General features: G+C 37.6%; 1 protein-coding gene across 4 annotated transcripts in view; it reads right to left on the bottom strand.

The window, feature by feature from the left end:
- Positions 1-40: 40 nt before the first annotated feature.
- The window catches only part of LRRC7 (leucine rich repeat containing 7), a 572,538-nt gene continuing 554,450 nt past the window's right edge, over positions 41-18,128 (bottom strand). For 3 of the 4 annotated variants that reach the window (XM_004762996.3, XM_013061642.2, XM_013061640.2), the window contains one exon: positions 41-12,063. In XM_004762996.3, coding sequence (XP_004763053.1) covers positions 11,956-12,063 — 108 coding nt within the window. In that variant the 3' untranslated portion in view covers positions 41-11,955. The remainder of the gene's footprint in view (positions 12,064-18,128) is intronic. The other variant, XM_013061643.2, reaches the window with a different exon arrangement.

Raw genomic sequence — 18,128 nt, 5'->3', positions numbered from 1 at the left:
TGGGGAGTCTGCTTGAGATTCTCTCCCTCCTCTCGTGCCCTTCCATCCCCAGTCCTCTTTTTCTCTTTTGCTCTCTAAAATAAATTTAAAAATAAATAAATAAAAACAATAAAGCTGAAAGGAAACAATTTGCCATCTTATTAGACTAAGAGAGAAAGTGATAATACGTTGTTCTTTGTTCTCCCCTCATATTTTATACCTACACAGCATGTATTAGATTTTCTGTGTCTGTCTCCCCACTACACTGTTTCTTGAGAGGGGGGACCGTGGCTTACTACTGTTCTCAAAATCCCTTGCTCATAAATAATTTTGATTAAATTGGATGGTACAGCAAGACAAAGATAAATCGTTTCAATTACTGATAACTTTTTAAAAAGGATAAGCACAGAGATTGGCTAGAGAGCAACTCTCAGGATGGTCCAGAGGAAGACCTGGGTGAGAATGCTTAAAGAGCTCTCTAAGCTAGCTCTGTTCTAGCCCACACATAGGCCTGGATGTATCCTCTCAGTATGGGTACATATTGGAGGGGGGGTGGTAAACATGCTGGAAGTATTTATGGAAAGTTTAAAAAAGAAAAGAAGAAATTATAGTATTTTAACTTAGAGTAGTTTATGATGATCTAGGTCCCTAGATCACAGGGATAGTCACTATCATTTTTCAGAAATAAGCAAAAACCTAAAAAAAAAAAAAAGTGACGTGTGTGTGTGTGTGTGTGTGTGTGTGTGTGTGTTTAAGAGACAGAGTCCCAAGTTTGAATTTCTCTGGGAAATGGTGACAAACCTATATTTGTGATGTTTGCCAGCAACTTTCATGTTTTTAAAAAGAATGTATCTATCATAGTGATGACCTTCTAGAGAAATCTGTCTTGATCATAACAAGACTATGTGATTCTGTCAAGTGCAAAATAATTATTGCTAAGTTGAACGACACCACAAGTATGGCTGAAGAATTGTGTTCAAAGGTCAATCCCCAAAGAAGGTTGAATGAATTTCTTAAGAAAGAGCACACTAAATTTGTGGTTCCTGATCGTGGGGCTAGAAGGAAATGGTTTCCTTTGGAGGAAAACACCAGAGGATTTAGTAGTTTCACATAGACTTCAGAAAAGAAGAACATGTTTTCCTTTTATTTTTGCTTGGGGTTGGAAGAAGAAAAGATAAATGGCTGGAAGAGAAACAGCATGAACCCACAAATAAATAGGGCTTGGATGGAATTAACAAAGGAGAGCCCCAAACAAGGGTGCTGGCTAAGCTGTGAGGGTGAGGATATAATTAGCTTAGAAGAAGTAAACAGTAACATCTGGCTTTTAAAACTATGATCCAGCCATCAGAGGCCCTGCAGTTCCAAATATTTAAGAACCAAAATAGCTTGAGGACACGTCACCCAAACTGCCAGAGGCTCTCTACCTCCAGTACCTAGACATTCTGACTGAAAGAAGGGAGGAGGCGAAGATTTTAAACCCCCTTTGAATCTGATGATCACTTTATGAGATATCTTTTGCAACACATTCCTTGATTTACTTTATATTTAGGTAAAATATGATTATGCTAATTACATAGTTAAAATGAAAAATTAGGAGTTGATATTAGATGCCTATCATTGCCAGATGTCATCTGGAAGTAAAGCCACACACAGATAGACACATATTCAGACTCGACTAGTTGTAGAATTATGTAAGGAAGCCTGTGCTAGGCATATTTAAATCCCAATGTTTAAGTTTTAAAGAGCTCATTTAAAAATATGTATTGTAAATAATTTATAGCAGCTTATCTTTCACATATTTAGAATGAGCATATCTGAAGGAAGCTTGGTTAAAATAACGGCAGATAGGCACAAAATATTTGAAAATCAAAAGCAAATTAGAGGACTAATAAAATGGCAGGTGTAATAACCTGAACAATTGGGAATATCAAAACTAAATCACACATTTCACCAAGGCTTAGAGAGCAGTCAGTCTCTCTCTCTCTTTCTCTCCCCTTATGATTGGGTCTCTCTATGACTGGGATACAACCAGAGAGGTTTAGTCAAAAAATATAGAAACTACTTAAAATACGGCCAAAGCTCTTACTGTATTGTCTTACATTGTTTAAACCTAAAGGGTTGTTTCAAATTAATTATCTCGATAGAGTATAGAAATGGATGTTAACAGTTTTATCAACAGTTGATTAACAGTTATTCACAGTTACATCAGCAAAACAGGTATGAGAATGGACTGTCCAGTGTGTGTGGTCATCCAGGCTACAGAATTGCCAAGACAAGGAAATAAAATAGGGATATAAGGGCTCCATCTAGTGGCGGCTTTTCCTAAGTGCAGAAATGTCCTAAAAAGTGTGTGGCTCTGTCCAACTGTAGATGAGGATAGTATATAACACATGTATGAAACACATGTTTTGTCACTTTATCAGGATGGGTTACCGAGTTAAGTGGCAGCCTCTTCTCTGGAGGAAATTAAAAATAACATTAGTTCTTTCCAGAAGGTAGACAGATGAGCCAGATCCTCTCAAGGTCATTTTTTGTTTTATGATAGAGCAATAATTTTCCTCATTTCCCCCCAGAATTTACCTATGGCTATATTATTTGATATTAGCCTTTATTTCAGAAAACTACCTGTTTTTTTTTTAAATGGGATAACTTTAGTGGGTGATTTTCCTTATACTGTGAAGTTGCATGTCTAAAAAATTATTCACTACATTATGAAAGTAGTTTCTGTAAATAAATAGCAGTGAAATGAAATGTGATTCTACTATATGTCTTATTTTTCATTTTGAATTCTTTCTACTTCTAGAAGAGTGGGAGGGAGGCCAGAAACCAAGGAGGAGAGGGAAAGATAGGGAGTTCTGGGGCTGTCTGAAGGACAGCTTATTAGAGGGTGTGTCTGAATCTGAGTCTAATTTCTGTCTTCCAATTTCTCCCTGTCAGCCCTTTATCTCCCTTCTTTTCCCCTTTTTGAGTTCTTCTCTAATAACTTACTAATTTCTCTTGAAGGAATTTCTCTAGAAACCCAGCCCTCAAGTCTACTCTCACTCTTATATCCTAAAATACCCTTACTTAAAGTACTCTTACTATTCTGAAATATTCTTACTACTCTAAAATGTTACTCTCTCAACTAATAATTTGTTTTTCATTTTTCACTTCAGTTGGTTTAACAGACCGTGACATTCTGTCCATCTGCAAATATATAATAGTATATTATATATTATATACTTGGGCTATAAGACCCAAGTGTAGACCTCTGGAGAATTTGAGGCACCATACTCTTAAAATGATGATGAAAGTTTCCTTCAAGGTATACTTATGGCTTCTAGAATTTTAAAAATCCTGAAAAGAAGCCATCATCAGCCAGCCTGCAAGCTCTCTTCATGTAAAGAGATAGCAAATTCCCTTCACAAAAAGAAAGGAAAAAAAAAAAAAAAGAAAGAGGCAGATGGAGTAATTAATATTATTTGTGTAAGCATAATAGTAGATGAGAAATGGATTTAAGTTTGGGAATATTTCACTAAATTCTGTAGTCAATGTGCTTTGCAACTGAAATAGAAAAATATGGGAAATATTTCTGAGAGAAAGCTAAAGAAATGCTTTACTTGCAAGGAAATCAGAATCCTATCAGGTAGTAAAGGAGCTGTGGTTAAGAGCGGACCAACCCAGGGTTTTCCCCTCTTACACACTGTTTCGTTTTTTTCGGGACTAGATTCCCCTCTTTCCCTCCTATAATGGAAGTATCCAGTGAAGTTACTGCTACTGGCAGTATAAATAGTTTTCTCTCTACTTTGATATCAATAGACAAGATTCTGACCTCTGTAACAGTTTGGCAGGTGGCATGTGGTTTTATCAAGTAATCCAGATTTTCTGTGATCTATCTAAGTACTTATCATATTAATGCTACAGCTTTCTGCAGCTTTTCTTGATAATTTTGGCTGGAGTACATGACATTTTCACTTTAGGGATACAGGTGGTGGAGTCTGTCCATGAAAAGATGCCAAAATGCAATGTGTAAACATTGTCAGACTGAACTACAGCCAAAGGCCTGCGGACAGACTCTTCCTTATTCTAGAAGAGGCAGCATGAAGCAGAACTTTAGGTAAAAAATAGGATTGGGGATTCCCTCTTCCCAACTACCTTTCCCTAACCCCATTCCCAACCCAACTCTCTTTACCATTCCTCATGCTTCCAAATTTTAAAAAAATAGCTTGCACAAAGTAATCTACCAAGTCACAATGGACAGGTGGAAGAACCTTAAAAAGGGTCTACAACCAGATCTAACCATACACTTTTGTCTTCTCAGTTCACAGAGTCACATCACCTCTCTAGGCTTTGGGCCTCCGAGAAATGAAGGAACTGGGTTTGATTATCTCTAAGATGCCTTTAAGGTCAAAACCATGGCTCTGTAAATTCAAACTCACGCATCCACTTCTCTGAAATATTTCTGGAACCTATATGCATGACTTCTACCAAGATGAGAAATAAAATCCAAACAAATCAAAAGGATAGATGTTATGTATTCCAATTCAATAAAAAAAAAAAGCCACTTGTTAAACTTTTTGGACAGTGTTCAGGTCCTTAGAAAACATAAAAGAGAAATTAAACACAGTTGCTGATGCACAGCAGAAGAGCCCAAAAGGTCTTAGAAGAAATACTGAGGAGGGAAGGAGAATTAGATTAAAAGGGAAAATTTTTTAAAAAAAATTAATTAAAAAACAGGCATACTGAACGAACTAAGAAAGTGAAATGGCTTAAGATTGTGCAGACTGGACACCAATTTCCCATTGGATTCAATATTTATAGTGTTTATGTGCTAGGCCTGTCATCCATTTCATCATTGTGTAAACATTTATTGAGCACCTACTATGGCAGGCACTAATGATACATGGTGAGCAAAACCAGATGTGCCCTCTGGAAGCTCTTGTGTCTAGAATACCTCTTTGAAGTATTGTCTGATCCTCTCAAGGAGTATATAGTTGATATAGTTGATAGGAGAGAAAGCACAAATACCAAATAGCTATGACCTTTGGTGGAACGTGGTAAGTACTATAAAATTTACCAAAAAATAATATGACTTATTATCATAAGAGAAATTTCTTCCAGGTAAGATTAGGGAAAGTTTTATGGTGGTGGTCATGCTTGAGCTGGACTCTGAAGGCTGCGTCTAATTTTGATGCTTTAGAAAGGGGCTGGGGAGAGGAAGACATTACAGTGAAGGGACCACTGTGGGCAAAAGCAGAGGTTGAAAAGCACAGGGAATACTCAGGGAAGTTTAAGGATTTCTAGGTGTCGAAAACACTGATTATGTATAGACAGAGTGAAGAAAAAATAAGCAGTTCCCAGATTCAGAGGAATCAAGCTTTCCTTGGAAGAATGAAGGGATGCCTGCGGTTTGTAAATATGTATGACCCAACATGCAAACAAGTGTTTTCATGGGATGGGATAAACAGCATGCAGTGAGAATGCCCTTCACCCCACCAAGGGAAGTGAAGTAAATAAACAGGAAATGCAGCTAGTGAACTGATTGCATTTCTGAGTGCCTCATTCTAATACTGGATCTTGAGGACTCCCAAGCTCCCTGATAATCTATAAGAGACAGAGGTCATAGGAACAACTCTTTGGGGTGGCAGCACAGAAGAACCTGTTCAATCCAGCAGTTCATGCCTTTTAACGTTCTACCTTCCTCCTCTTTCCCCCGACATGTCAGGAGCCTATAGATAGACACAGTGCTGGGCCAGGCAGAACACCACCACTTTTCATCGTGTTCTCTCTCTTCTTTAGAACAAACCAACTGGCAAAATTCTCTTCTACAGATTCAAAGGAATCTGTGGTTGCTACTTACTCTGTCCAGTAAGTCTCCACTCTTGCCACTTCTAGCCTATCAAATATTGCCCTACATCTTGGTGAACGTTGATAATGGCCTCCCAAAGGCCCTAAGACCCAGTATGGAGAACTTAGCTCCCAATGGAATAGCCACCCTCAAACCCCGAAGAGATTTGTCTAGATAATGATGCTACTTCCTTTTGCAATACATGGACCGAGAGCAGCAACAAAGGGACTCACCACATTGCCTTGTACTGCCTTTTTTTCTGGAAGCTCTCTCATCTTCCCATTTGATTGTGAGACTCTGTGCAGAGGAGATCATGCCATGCAGAGCCTGGTATATACTTGATGCTCAACAAATATTTATAAACATTGCACTTACTGTTTCCATCATATTCTTCAATAAAATGCCCCCAAATGTTTTGAGTTTTGAGTGACATACCGTAATCCTCTGAGATTCAGCTATAGGAATTGTTTCCCTGTGGAGGAAATATGGAGTTTTCTGGTGAGAATAAAAGTCTCTGTACTAGGATATTTTACTCCAGGTATAGAGAGACCTGACTGTAGGCTGCTAACTCCTGTTATTTTAAAGACAGGGGGGTAAAAATAGAAACAAACCTGGCACAACTAATACAACTGTGCAACACTGGTAGTTTTAAGAAGAAAATGTATCTACTTTTCAAACTAGAGAAAGATTGGATGATTTATTTAACTTTTTCCTCAGTAATCATCCCCACATAGGTTGTAAGTTATGCTGGGTTTGAATATAGTATTTGTAAAAGTTCGACCCATGGCTTTTTCTTTGGGCCCGGCCCACACTGGTTCCAACACCAGACTAAGAAGAGTCACAGGGTTTCAGTGCTTTCTACATAAACACTGCCTGGATTTCATAATCTTCCACTCTTTGAGGCGCTGCTATTAACAAAATTAGGCCAAGAAAAGGTGTTTTGGAGCATAGTCTGGGGAGATACCAGGACAGCTGCAGAGATACCCTTCTCTTTGTGCCTGTCTTACATCCAGCCCTATTTCTCATCCTGCTTCACGCTCAGTGGGTCGTTACAAAGTGTGAGCTCACTGCCCTAGAACAAAATCCACTAGGGAAACCCTAGCAGATGGAGTAATGCTTCTAAAGCTGGAAGCAGTGAATTATTTCCCTCTCCTCTGTTTTTCCTCTTTACTTCTCCTAGAACTGCTCTTAGGAAAGATTATGATAATCACATGTTAAGAATCCAGAGGAATTCAACATTCCTAGGTTTTCGTTTATTTTTTTTTAATCAAAAGCTGAGTGTATCTTTCCCCTCCATAGATCAGAAATCTCTGAATTCTCCAAAGTAGAAGTTGTGCAATTTATACCCTCATAGGGGCATGTTTCCAAACCATTCTCTTGTAGACAGTGTCAAAGGTGAGGAAGATTGGAACATTTCCCAGTAACAATCAGCTGACAGGCTTAGAGTTGTCAATACAGCAAAAGTCAACATTTTAAAAACAGAAGTGGAACCATGGTTCTGTTAAGGCATTGCCCCCCCCCTCCCCCCCCCCCCGCACACAAGGTTGGTTTGTTGTCAGAGACATAAATGCGCCACCTTTGCACCTGGGTTAATGCTACCACTCAAGTTCCTTGGTCATCTAAGGAAGTTCTTCCCAAACTGGAAGCTGGAACCATGCGTAGATACTCAAAGGTCTCCAGACAATTAGTACTCTAAGGGGGCCTCTTATCCTTATGTCAGCAGCCATCCTCTGCCTTTGGAACATCATAGCGAGTCAGAGGGACAGGCCTATAGCAGCTACATACAGCAGCAATGAAGAGAGGTCAGTTTTGCATACAAGAAATGGAAATGCCCCCATAAGGTTCAGAATGCAGCTGCACCAGTCGACTGAATCTGCTTTGAGTTCTGTACAGTGGGGGGTTTCAGAAAACACATTCTCTGGGTAGTTTAGATCAAATGAAACTGAAGGGATGCACAGGGGAGAGGACACCGATGGTCTCCTATAATGGTGCTTTCTAGAGTACACGTCTGTTTTTCCCCAGCCCATATTCTAGTTTTTTGCTATCGTATATGCCTGGGCGACAGTCTAACTGAGTGATGGGGCAATATTCTGGGGCAAGGCAGGATGCTTTTCATAATGGGAAGCAGTTATATTGCTAAGGAACATAGTTCATGCAGGTGATCTAAAATCTGGAGATTCCCACCCCCCTCAACCCCCAATTCCCAGATGATCCGTTAACTACAACCATAAGACAGGGTGCATCATCAACCCAGTGTTTGAACATTTTATTGAGCCTCAGAAAAATTTAGCATTTCTGTGAGAGGAACTTTCCTGGAAACTCAACCCTGCTTTTCTTGATACTAGATAAAGGACCCATCTTCTGAACTGACTGGATTTCCTTATTTGCATAACTTTTTACTGACCCAATGTTTCAGCAAGCCCGCTGTTTGGTCAGTATTTCAAGAATCAGTCAAACACATTGCCTGATTGAATTTACCAAAGGCTTAGAGCAGTGGTCCTGTACCAGCATGCCCGTTTATCTGATTATGGTGTATTGTTACCTCTTGATAACAGCAGATCCATCAGAATAGACATTCTTGATCTGGGTGCCAGTGAGGGGGCAGGAATTGACCGAACACAGCATTAAAAGCCAATGAAAAGACAAGGTGACAAACACACTATATTTTCCAAATATTTAAATTTTGGTGGAGGTATTTGATTTGATGATTTATGGTAAAATGTTTTTCTTGCTCCCTTCATCTAATCATTCTGGCAAATCAAATACTTTCACTTAATATTTGAAGGTGTAAATCTAATTTCTTCATTTTCCTCTCTCTGGGTATACTATCTCTTTAGTTCACCCACGGAAAGATATTTCAGTCCTACTTCTTAAATAAGCAATTATATTAGTAATATGTGTGCAGTCATCTTTCAGATTAAAAACAAATTAATGCTGATTTGTCATCCTCTCTTTAAAACTGCTTTTCATCTTGAAAGTGGTAATCCAATGTAAGACCCAGAAACAACTAGGATTGTTTGATGTTTTTATGCAATTAAGAGTTTTAATGAACCGAGACACACATATTTTATAGGTTTCAATGAGCAATCAATTAGCATGATGTAAATATCAGTATGTTATACTGATTTTGAGTATTCCTTGTCAAAAGTACACTTATATTTTGAAATTATTCTCTTTGTTAAAGTGAGTTATATTGTCTAGAAGGTGGAAATTATTGTAAGAGATCTTTTGTGGCAATGTATTTTTAAGCCATATAAAGTTTTAAAAATTGACCACGAATGTCTATTTGGCTTTGCAAAATCTGCAGGAATTCTACCAGTACTTTTCGCTCCTTGTTCTTTCCACCCTTATCTTTCCCATTCTCCTTCCTTGTGTCTTACTGATTCACCAGATTGAGATCGCTTCCTCAGCAGAAAGATCTCAGTAAAAATCAAAGACCAAGAGGCAAATCTATTGGAATCATCATGAATTTCACTCCTTTGTTGTCGTCGTTTTTCTTTTTTAAAAAGGCGCACCTTTAACTTTATTTCCCCTTTCCTTCCTTCCTTCCTTCCTTTCTTTCTTTCTTTCTTTCTTTGTTTCTTTCTTTTGGTGGGAAGGGGTGGTTAACATAAACCAGATTCTTATTTCAGGGAGCAAAGCCAATGACTCCAAAAGTCAATACTCAGAAATTAATGTATTTTTGGTTTTGGTCGCCTATGGAATAAATTAGATTTTTTAACCCCTCGAGTAATTAGTAATTTTTTTTTCAATCAATCTAAAAAAAATGTCTCTTTTCATTATTACCTGCCTTTTCTCAGTATGCAGCATGGCAGAACAATTGACAATGAGATGCTTTGAAACATCCTATTTCTTTTCCAGTGGGTCAGGAACCCCATTTCTTTTCCTCATTTCCTGTAGAACAGTAAGGATGAGAGCCCTGGGCCAGGACAATGGTGTCCCATCAGGAGTGGAAGAGGTGTTTACTATGATCCTTGTAGCTCTGTGCCTCAGAAGCCTCTCCTGGAGCCCTGGGTCTGATGGGGAGACCTGACATAAGAGACGAGACTTGGGTGGTCCTCTGTCTGACTCTTCTTCGACCTCTCCCAGAACAGATTAAACAGAACTGATGGGATGAGTTGAGATGCTTCATTGCCAACACTACACCCAGGAGTTTGTTTTTCTTTTAAGTGATCTTGTGAGGCCAGCGGGGGCCTCCATCTTGATTAATGATGATCATCCTATAATAGCAGCTGGAAACCGTGGTACCATGGTTTGGTGTCAGTTTTTGACAAAGGAAATTAGGCTCTGAAAGACATTTCTCATCAGAAACTGTTGATATATTAAAATGCATTTAAAACTTACTTCTGGGAAACGTATTAAATAGGCCAATCATTTAATCATTTGCTAAATGTCAAACCCTATAAAATCATGGTATAATGTCACCCTGACGTAAAGCAACATCAAAATTAGTGCATCATCTATAAAGTGAAGTATCATTTGCCTTCAAGTGACAAATTCTATTGCCAAAAAATACCACTGTACTTCTAATAAGTGACACTCATTTTAATAGACCCTACAAAAATACAGTATTTTCAATGTCCCCATAAAACAGTTAACTTACAAATATTACTCTCAGAGCTTTGGTGACACCAGTACATGATACTATTGTGAAAATCCTAATAGAATACTTGAAACACTACCATGTAAACTAAATCCATTATACATACATACATATATATATATATGTATATATATATATATATGGCTATGTGGAAATATGAGAGCATGCATATAACCAACTCTGGGAAATTATTCTGGAATTTAAATTAATATTTTAATCAAATTAATGACTAATATAAAAAAGAAATATTTTTAAAGGATTATAAAATGAATTTTGATTATTTATAGAGGAAACAATTCTAATGTAAAAATAACAAATTCTCTATTAACTATGCTTGTCTTTCTCTCAATAAGAGAATGCAGGATTATACTTTGAAACATTTTTGGAAAAAAAGTATTTTCTCTATTTTTGCCCACACAAAACAGGCACTGAAATTAATAATACAGGTAGACCACAGCTCTGAGAAATTATATTTGAAGTTTCATTTTTAAATGCCAAAGTTTTTTAATCATCCACCATAACTTTCTAACAACGATCTTCCTTAATGATAAATTTTATCAATCTCCAAAACTCATTTTAAATTATTTAAAAGTAGCAAATTAGATAAAGCAACACACAAATAAATTCCACATTTACAAGTAAAGAAATCACATGGGCTCCACTTTATAATCAACATAAACTTGAAAGAAATTAAGCAATATCTTTCCTGCCACCCATCATTCACTGCTTAAATTTGTGGTGAAAAAGATTTATCTGTAATGACCTTTAGTCTGTTTCTTAACTCTTTGTGTGTATTGTAATTAGCTAAAGGCATTGAACAAATTAGTTTGTCCTATTTTTATTCCGGTCCCAGAGATAAATGGCTAATTTATGAAATATTTCACTCTGTGTTATGAGAATTTAGCAAATGAATATGGAACCAAATATAAACACTTTATACCATATGTACAGTTACTTTCATAAGGCATTATCATGTAATTTTTATTGAAAAAGATTCAATATAGTAAAGTCTTATTTTAAGATATAGTTTCTTTCTCAATCCGAGATGTTTAGTTTATGAAAATATTGTTTTTCTCTATATTCTTTTTGTATATATGCCAACATATACCTGTGCTAGAAATATTTTATGGGAATTACAATTCTTTATATTTGTATTTTCTATATAAAGGCATATACAACTTTGAGGCAGTGTTTCTGATGGAGAGCAGAATTCGTAAAGAGCTTGTATGTGCTTCCGTGCTCCGAAATTATATGAAATCCACTTCGAGAAGAAACTTATTTGATTAAAAAAACAAAACAAAAACAAAAACAAAACTGCACCAATGCACAGCCGGAGGCTGACAAGTAAAACTAATACATAACCACATGAACATCATATTTATATAGTTAACATTTTTAAGGATGATCAGTGCTAACATATAATATTATACATTTGGCACTAATGTTTGCCATTGGTCCAGCAAATGGCAAAATTTGTTTCTATGTATAAATTTATTTTTGAACATTAGGTCTGGCTAGACGTATCTTCACTATTTATAAAAAATATTTAGACAGTAAGCTCACGTTGAATAACTAGGTCTACTGTATTCTGGAAACTCTTCAGTAGTAATACAGCTTTTTCATGTTCCATATGTACAAAACTATGTCCATTTGCCTGTAAACACACAAATAAAACAGGGCAATCAATGCAAGATACTTGTTTGTAATCTCATCATTTTTTCTAATCCTAAGATAAAAGGGACTCTTGAGCAGCCAAAAACTATTGGTTTTCAAAATTCACAATAGAATTATAACTATGGAAACAGCTAATTAATTTCACCCACCTTTGATTCAGTTTATTAACTCAACAAATATTTAACAAGCTTCTAGTATTTCCTAACTAAGACTGTCCTGGGTACTGTACTAATCATAGAGATGCCCTGGTGAATAACAGATAGATACATTTTGAAATATGGCAGTTGTTCTGTGGTCGTTCTTTTGATTTGTCTTGTATTTACAGATACTTAGTTGAGATGTTTTGGAAGTGTCCACCGGACTGGACCATTGCCTTCTTGCTATATAATTACTGAAAAGAATAATCCCATCAGCAAGGTGAAATATTTCACTCATGACACACATGGTTGCACACTTAGGGTCTTATTAGATCTTATTTTGGCTCATTGAAAAGTTCTTAGTTTATACATTTTTATATTTTTTTAAATTCTTAAAAAAAAAGGTTTTATTTATTTATTTGGGGGAGAGAGAGAGGGAAAGAGAGAGAAAGCACAATCAAGGAGATGGACAGAGAGAGAAGCAAGCTCCCTGCTGAGCAAGGAGTCCAATGCAAGGCTCCATCCAGGACCCTGGGATCATGACTCGAGCCAAAGGCAGATGCTTAACTGACTGAGCCACCCAGGCACCCCTACATTTTTTTTTTTTAATTTTAAATTTTTTTAAAAAAGATTTTATTTATTTATTTGACAGACAGAGATTACAAGTAGGCAGAGAGGCAGGCAGAGAGGAGGAAGCAGGCTCCCTGCTGAGCAGAGAGCCCGATGCAGGCTCGATCCCAGGACACTGGGGATCATGACCTGAGCCGAAGGCAGAGGCTTTAACCCACTGAGCCACCCAGGCGCCCCACCCCTATATATATATATTTTTTAAGATTTTATTTATCTACTTGACAGAGAGATCACAAGTAGGCAGAGAAGCAGGCAGAGAGAGGGGGAAGCAGGCTCCCCACCGAGCAGAGAGCCCAATGCGGGGCTCGATCCCAGGACCTTGGGACCATGACCTGAGCCGAAGGCAGAGTTCTTAACCCACTGAGCCACCCAGGCGCCCCCACCCCTACAGTTTTATATTAAAGAGATCATTTTTATTTCCCCCATTGCTAAATGCAAATATATTCATTATTTATATCGGTTGTTCTCAATGGCATCCAATATACCTAAGATATCCATCCCTCAGAGGTGAAGCACACTGATATTAGTAACAGTGAAAATGCCTGTCATCTTCTAGTTAAGAATCATCAGTCTAAGCATTCAAAATCCATTTTAAACACAGGCTAAGGTTAAAATTTTGGGATTCAACTGGTTAGTATTCGACTCTTCACGTGCTTTTCTGCTGTGAGTGCTCTTTTTTTCCCTGTATTAAATTACAGCTTCTCTTGATTGGAATGATTTCTACTATTAATGTATAAAGAAGTGGATCCCATAAAACTTGACTGTCATTAAGGCCCAAATAAAACACAACCTTACAGAAACTTGGTAGGAATAATTCTTGGAAACTCCATGACTAACAATTATGTAAGTTTTCCTCGCATCTGGGACTCCGTTGATTTCCACTGACGGAGGTGGCAAAGTACTGATAACAGAGCCAGTTAATTGGTTGATGTTTTCAGTTTTCAGTTGACTGATACTAATTTGGGGAACCTATTGCCTTTGTTGTTTTACTTTTTTAATGCTTTCTTAAAATATGGTTAATATTTCAAATAACCACTTTAGATATTTCACTGCCTTTGGCTTTTTAAAATTTAAAACAACAGATCACAGTACTGTGTAGTCTTTATAACTTAGATGAAAGTCATCTGACACATTATATTTTATCAGTAGTTTGTTAAAATTGGTTGACTAATTATATGATTAAAAAAAAGAAGGTCCTAAAATACTGCATTTCTTAAACCTCAATACATCTAACAGGGAAAATACGAGGACACAGAAATGTAAAACCATGAAAGCCCATATTACTAGAAGTATACATTTGTTTGTTTTAAAGATTTTATTTATTTATTTGACAGACACAGCTAGAGAGGGAACAGAAGCAGTGGATGTGGGAGAGAGAGAAGCAGGCTTCCCACGGAGTAGGGAGACCGATATGGGGCTTGATGTGGGGCTCAATCCCAGGACCTCAGGATCGTGACCTGAGCCAAAGGCAGACACTTAACGACGCCCCCAAATTTATTTTGAATAGAAGAACCTCCTTCTCTCTCCTAACCTCCCTCCTCTCTCTAAATATATTTATCTCCTTTAATGTATATAATAACATTTAATTAATGGAAATGCTTATCAAATTAGCATCAGCTGTTTGGGTGGCAGGAAATTATAGTTGGGTAGAACTTTGGGTTTGTTCCACAGCCCACATTTCTTGCTTCAGTTGTAGTTAAAACCAGAGAATTGGATTCCATGTGATGTTATTTCTAGTCAGATGAAAATGTGGGATAGAGAACACAGCATATGGTGCATTCTTCTTTTTATTCTCAATCTGTATCTGACATCAGGAAAATAGCAAACTTGGGTGAAATGTATGCTTCTTCCACTGTATTTTTGAGGAATATACTAACTGCCTTAATGTCCCCAATTTGACCAAAAGACATACCTGAGTTGAGAATTAAATTTATTTATTTATGTATTTACTTACTTATTTTAAGCAAGCTCAATGCCCAATGTGGGGCCGGAACTCACAACCCAGAGAGCAAGAGTTGCATGCTGTACTGACTGAGCCAGCCAGGTGCTCCTAAATTTAATTTTAATAATGGAATTCTTAAATGTCCTTAATAATAACTTTGTGAATGCTCAGGTTTCTCTATCGGAAGACTCAAAACCTAGAGTTGCAATGAACTCCAGACCCACCAAGAATTTTCAGGGAATTGTTTGAAATTTCAGTATCTTAGTGTTTCAGAGAAAAGGAATTCTCTAGGTTTGGAGGTCATGAATGGTATATTGTCCACCATTAGACCTCACCATTCCTGGTTTTAGGAACTACCAGTCCCAAAATAATATCAATTTTAAGAGCACAAGTGGAAGAGAGCCCAGATAGCAAATTAATCACGGCTGTTAATTTTGAATGATGCTTTTATCAAAAGGTCTTCAAAAAAGGGTGTTTTACTTCTATCATTTTTTTCCTTTTTTTTTTTTTTTTTCAATCAAAAACGCCTGTTATATTAACTGTGCTCAAGGCGTTGTGCCTGGCACTGGGGATAGGAATAAGAAAGAGATGAGACAGGGAACGCTCCCCTTAAAGAAGTAACCATCCAGAAGGGGAAATTAGCCATGGACATAATGTAAAATAATGTAGAAAATGCCTTACCCATAGAAGGCACTCAACATCTGGATTATCACCAGAAGAGATAAAAAAAAAAAAAGTACTAGGGTAGTTCAGTGGAACAGAAAGGGAAGAGGGAAAATTTTCAGGGACCCGATTTCTCTGAGGTGAATTAGAAGAGTTTTCCCCATACTCACACCTGGCAAGAGTGTGGTTAACGAAAGGGCCACAATCTTGTCTCACTCAAGCCTAGAGCCTCCTCCAGCTCTAGACACGTGAACAGTTGGCTCTTTCAAGTAAATTCTTCAACAATCGTGTAAGGAAAATAATTTTAAGATGATCTCAGTATGAAATCATTTTTATGAGAATTTAAAAATAAAATTATCAGTGAGCTTAGACCCTAGGCTTTAGCATAGGAAAGAACCATAAAAATAAGCTAATGTGTGTGTGTGTTGGTGGGGGGGTTGATGAAAGCTGGGGTTAGTTTGTAGATTATTTTCTTCAAAATGATTATTTTCTTCAAAATGAAGAGAGATAGCCCAATATGTGAAATATTTAAACAAAACTTCTCTGGAGAGATAGAAAGAGGCAGTAAGAGAGTGAGAGAATGAGAGAGTGAGAGCAAGGATATTCTAGGCTAATGCTCTTATTTTGTCAGTGAAAGAGCTACACCTCAGAGAGGCCAAGCCACCTGACTAAGGCCACACATCCAGGGCTGAATAATCTGACACCGTAATATTTGTTCTTATTATTTCTTTCAATGCTTCACTAAAATAAGAAGACCACGGTTGCTTCCATTGATCTGAACTGACATTTCATTGATTATGATAAAATAATGACCATTTCCCCCTTAAAGTTGTTGCTATATCATCTCCTGACATAATTTGTTCTTTACAGAGATTGCAAAACCTTAATTCTCATTCAGATTCCTCTCAGGATTAACATAAGTCATTCCAAAAATACTGGTAGAAATAACATTTGGTCCTAAATTAGAATCTCCAGAAATGCTGAACCTCTCATTCTTATTATAGTGTTAACTCTGGCTTAATTGGGTTTTTGTAGCCATATGTGAGCTTTCTCTCTCAAAAGTGGAAAGACTAAGTCAAGCTATCTGCTAGGACAGTGCCAGGAAAGTTGGGAGGAAATGGATTAAAAAAGGAGAAAACTTTTAGGGTAGAATCTATAAATTTGGCATTTAATTGAACAAGGGTAGAAGAAACAAACGAATTAGATTGTGATATCATTAACGGAAAATGGAAACAAAGTAATAGCTTCGTTGGGAAGACAATGGGGTTTGTGGCCATGGCAATGCATGCAAAGGAAATGTTGATCATATATTTAGAAACAAGAGACTGGAGTTCAGGAAGGAGGTCAGGGTGGCAGCATTAGCAACAGAGGTTAGGCTTTACTGTGGTATTCACCACAGGGAATGCTGAGAGATTTATCAGAAGATAAATTTAAAAGGGAGCATTGTGAAAGAAGGGAAATCAAACCAGGGGAGTGGGATGGGGTTGCAGCTTGTGACATTTAGAGCAAAGCTGAAAGATAGCATTTGCTGTTGCCCTGGGCATCTAGGAAAATCTGCCTGAGGTAAGAGGGCCTAATCCTTCCTGCAGGAGGATGGCAGAAAGCTGGCTCCAACTCAGTGGCCTAATTGAAGAACAAGATCTCAGGGGACAGAGGCACGGAGGGGAGAAAACAGGACAGAGGGGCTCCTGGGAGATCCAGACAGAAGGATAACGGGGAAGAGTGAGCAGGAAGGGGATCATGGTACTGTGCTCACAAAAGCTGCAGAAAATCCAAGAAAATCAAATCTTTTCCAGTGGCCCCAATGAACCCTAGCTTCCTGCAGCAGAGAGGGGAAAAAAAAAACAAAAACAAAAAACAGGGAAAAGATAAAGCTTGCTGAAGTCTGGCTTTGTATCTGGCTCAGTTTCCAATAAAACTGGCTTCAAGATGTTCTGAACCACCGTCCGGGCTCTGATTCAAGGATAGAAAGATCCAGCGTATAAACTAGCTTTAATATCGCTTTAAACCATCAGCTTTTAGTTTTCATACTTTGTAGTGACAAATGAGAGTTCTACACTTGGAGACTCAAGTTGCAGAGCCGATTTCCCAGAAGGAAATAAGCAGGTTGATAACTTAGATCACTGAGTCAAATAAACATCAGGGCTCTACCGGTAATTTTAGTCCCCAGAAATATCTGGTATCTAAAAACCAGAGCTTTCGGAAACCTCAAGACGCTTATTTAAAACGCCACAACTAGGGACTATCTGGGAATGTCTTCAAATAACATGAGAACTCTGAAAGATCAGAAAGCACGTTATCTTAGCAAGTTTATTAAAGATTAAGTGGGTTAATGTATGCAAAGGCATACATCGGAACCTCCAACTGGTCTGGCACACTTTGCCTGACACACTACGAACCAGTGAAATAAACCCACTACTAATTAATATTACTTCACTATTACTTTCTTGAGTTTTCATTAAGTCACAAGAATAGAAGGACAAAATGTCAGATGGGACCACCTTTTTCTTGTTTAGTTAACCCTATTTTTTTTTTTTTTAAGATGAAAATGTGAGGATTGGAGATAATACATGAAGTATCCAGGCTCACAGAGCTAGTGACTAGGTGGGCATTTATGTTACAGTAGTCAGCTCAGTAACTTGGCACAATCCGTTTCATTGGATGTTGTGAGAT

The sequence above is a fragment of the Mustela putorius genome, unplaced genomic scaffold (genome assembly GCF_011764305.1).
Source record: "Mustela putorius furo isolate JIRA1106 unplaced genomic scaffold, ASM1176430v1.1 tig00003853_pilon_pilon_pilon, whole genome shotgun sequence".
NCBI classification, from domain to species: domain Eukaryota; kingdom Metazoa; phylum Chordata; class Mammalia; order Carnivora; family Mustelidae; genus Mustela; species Mustela putorius.
This window is presented reverse-complemented; position numbering and strand designations above follow the sequence as displayed.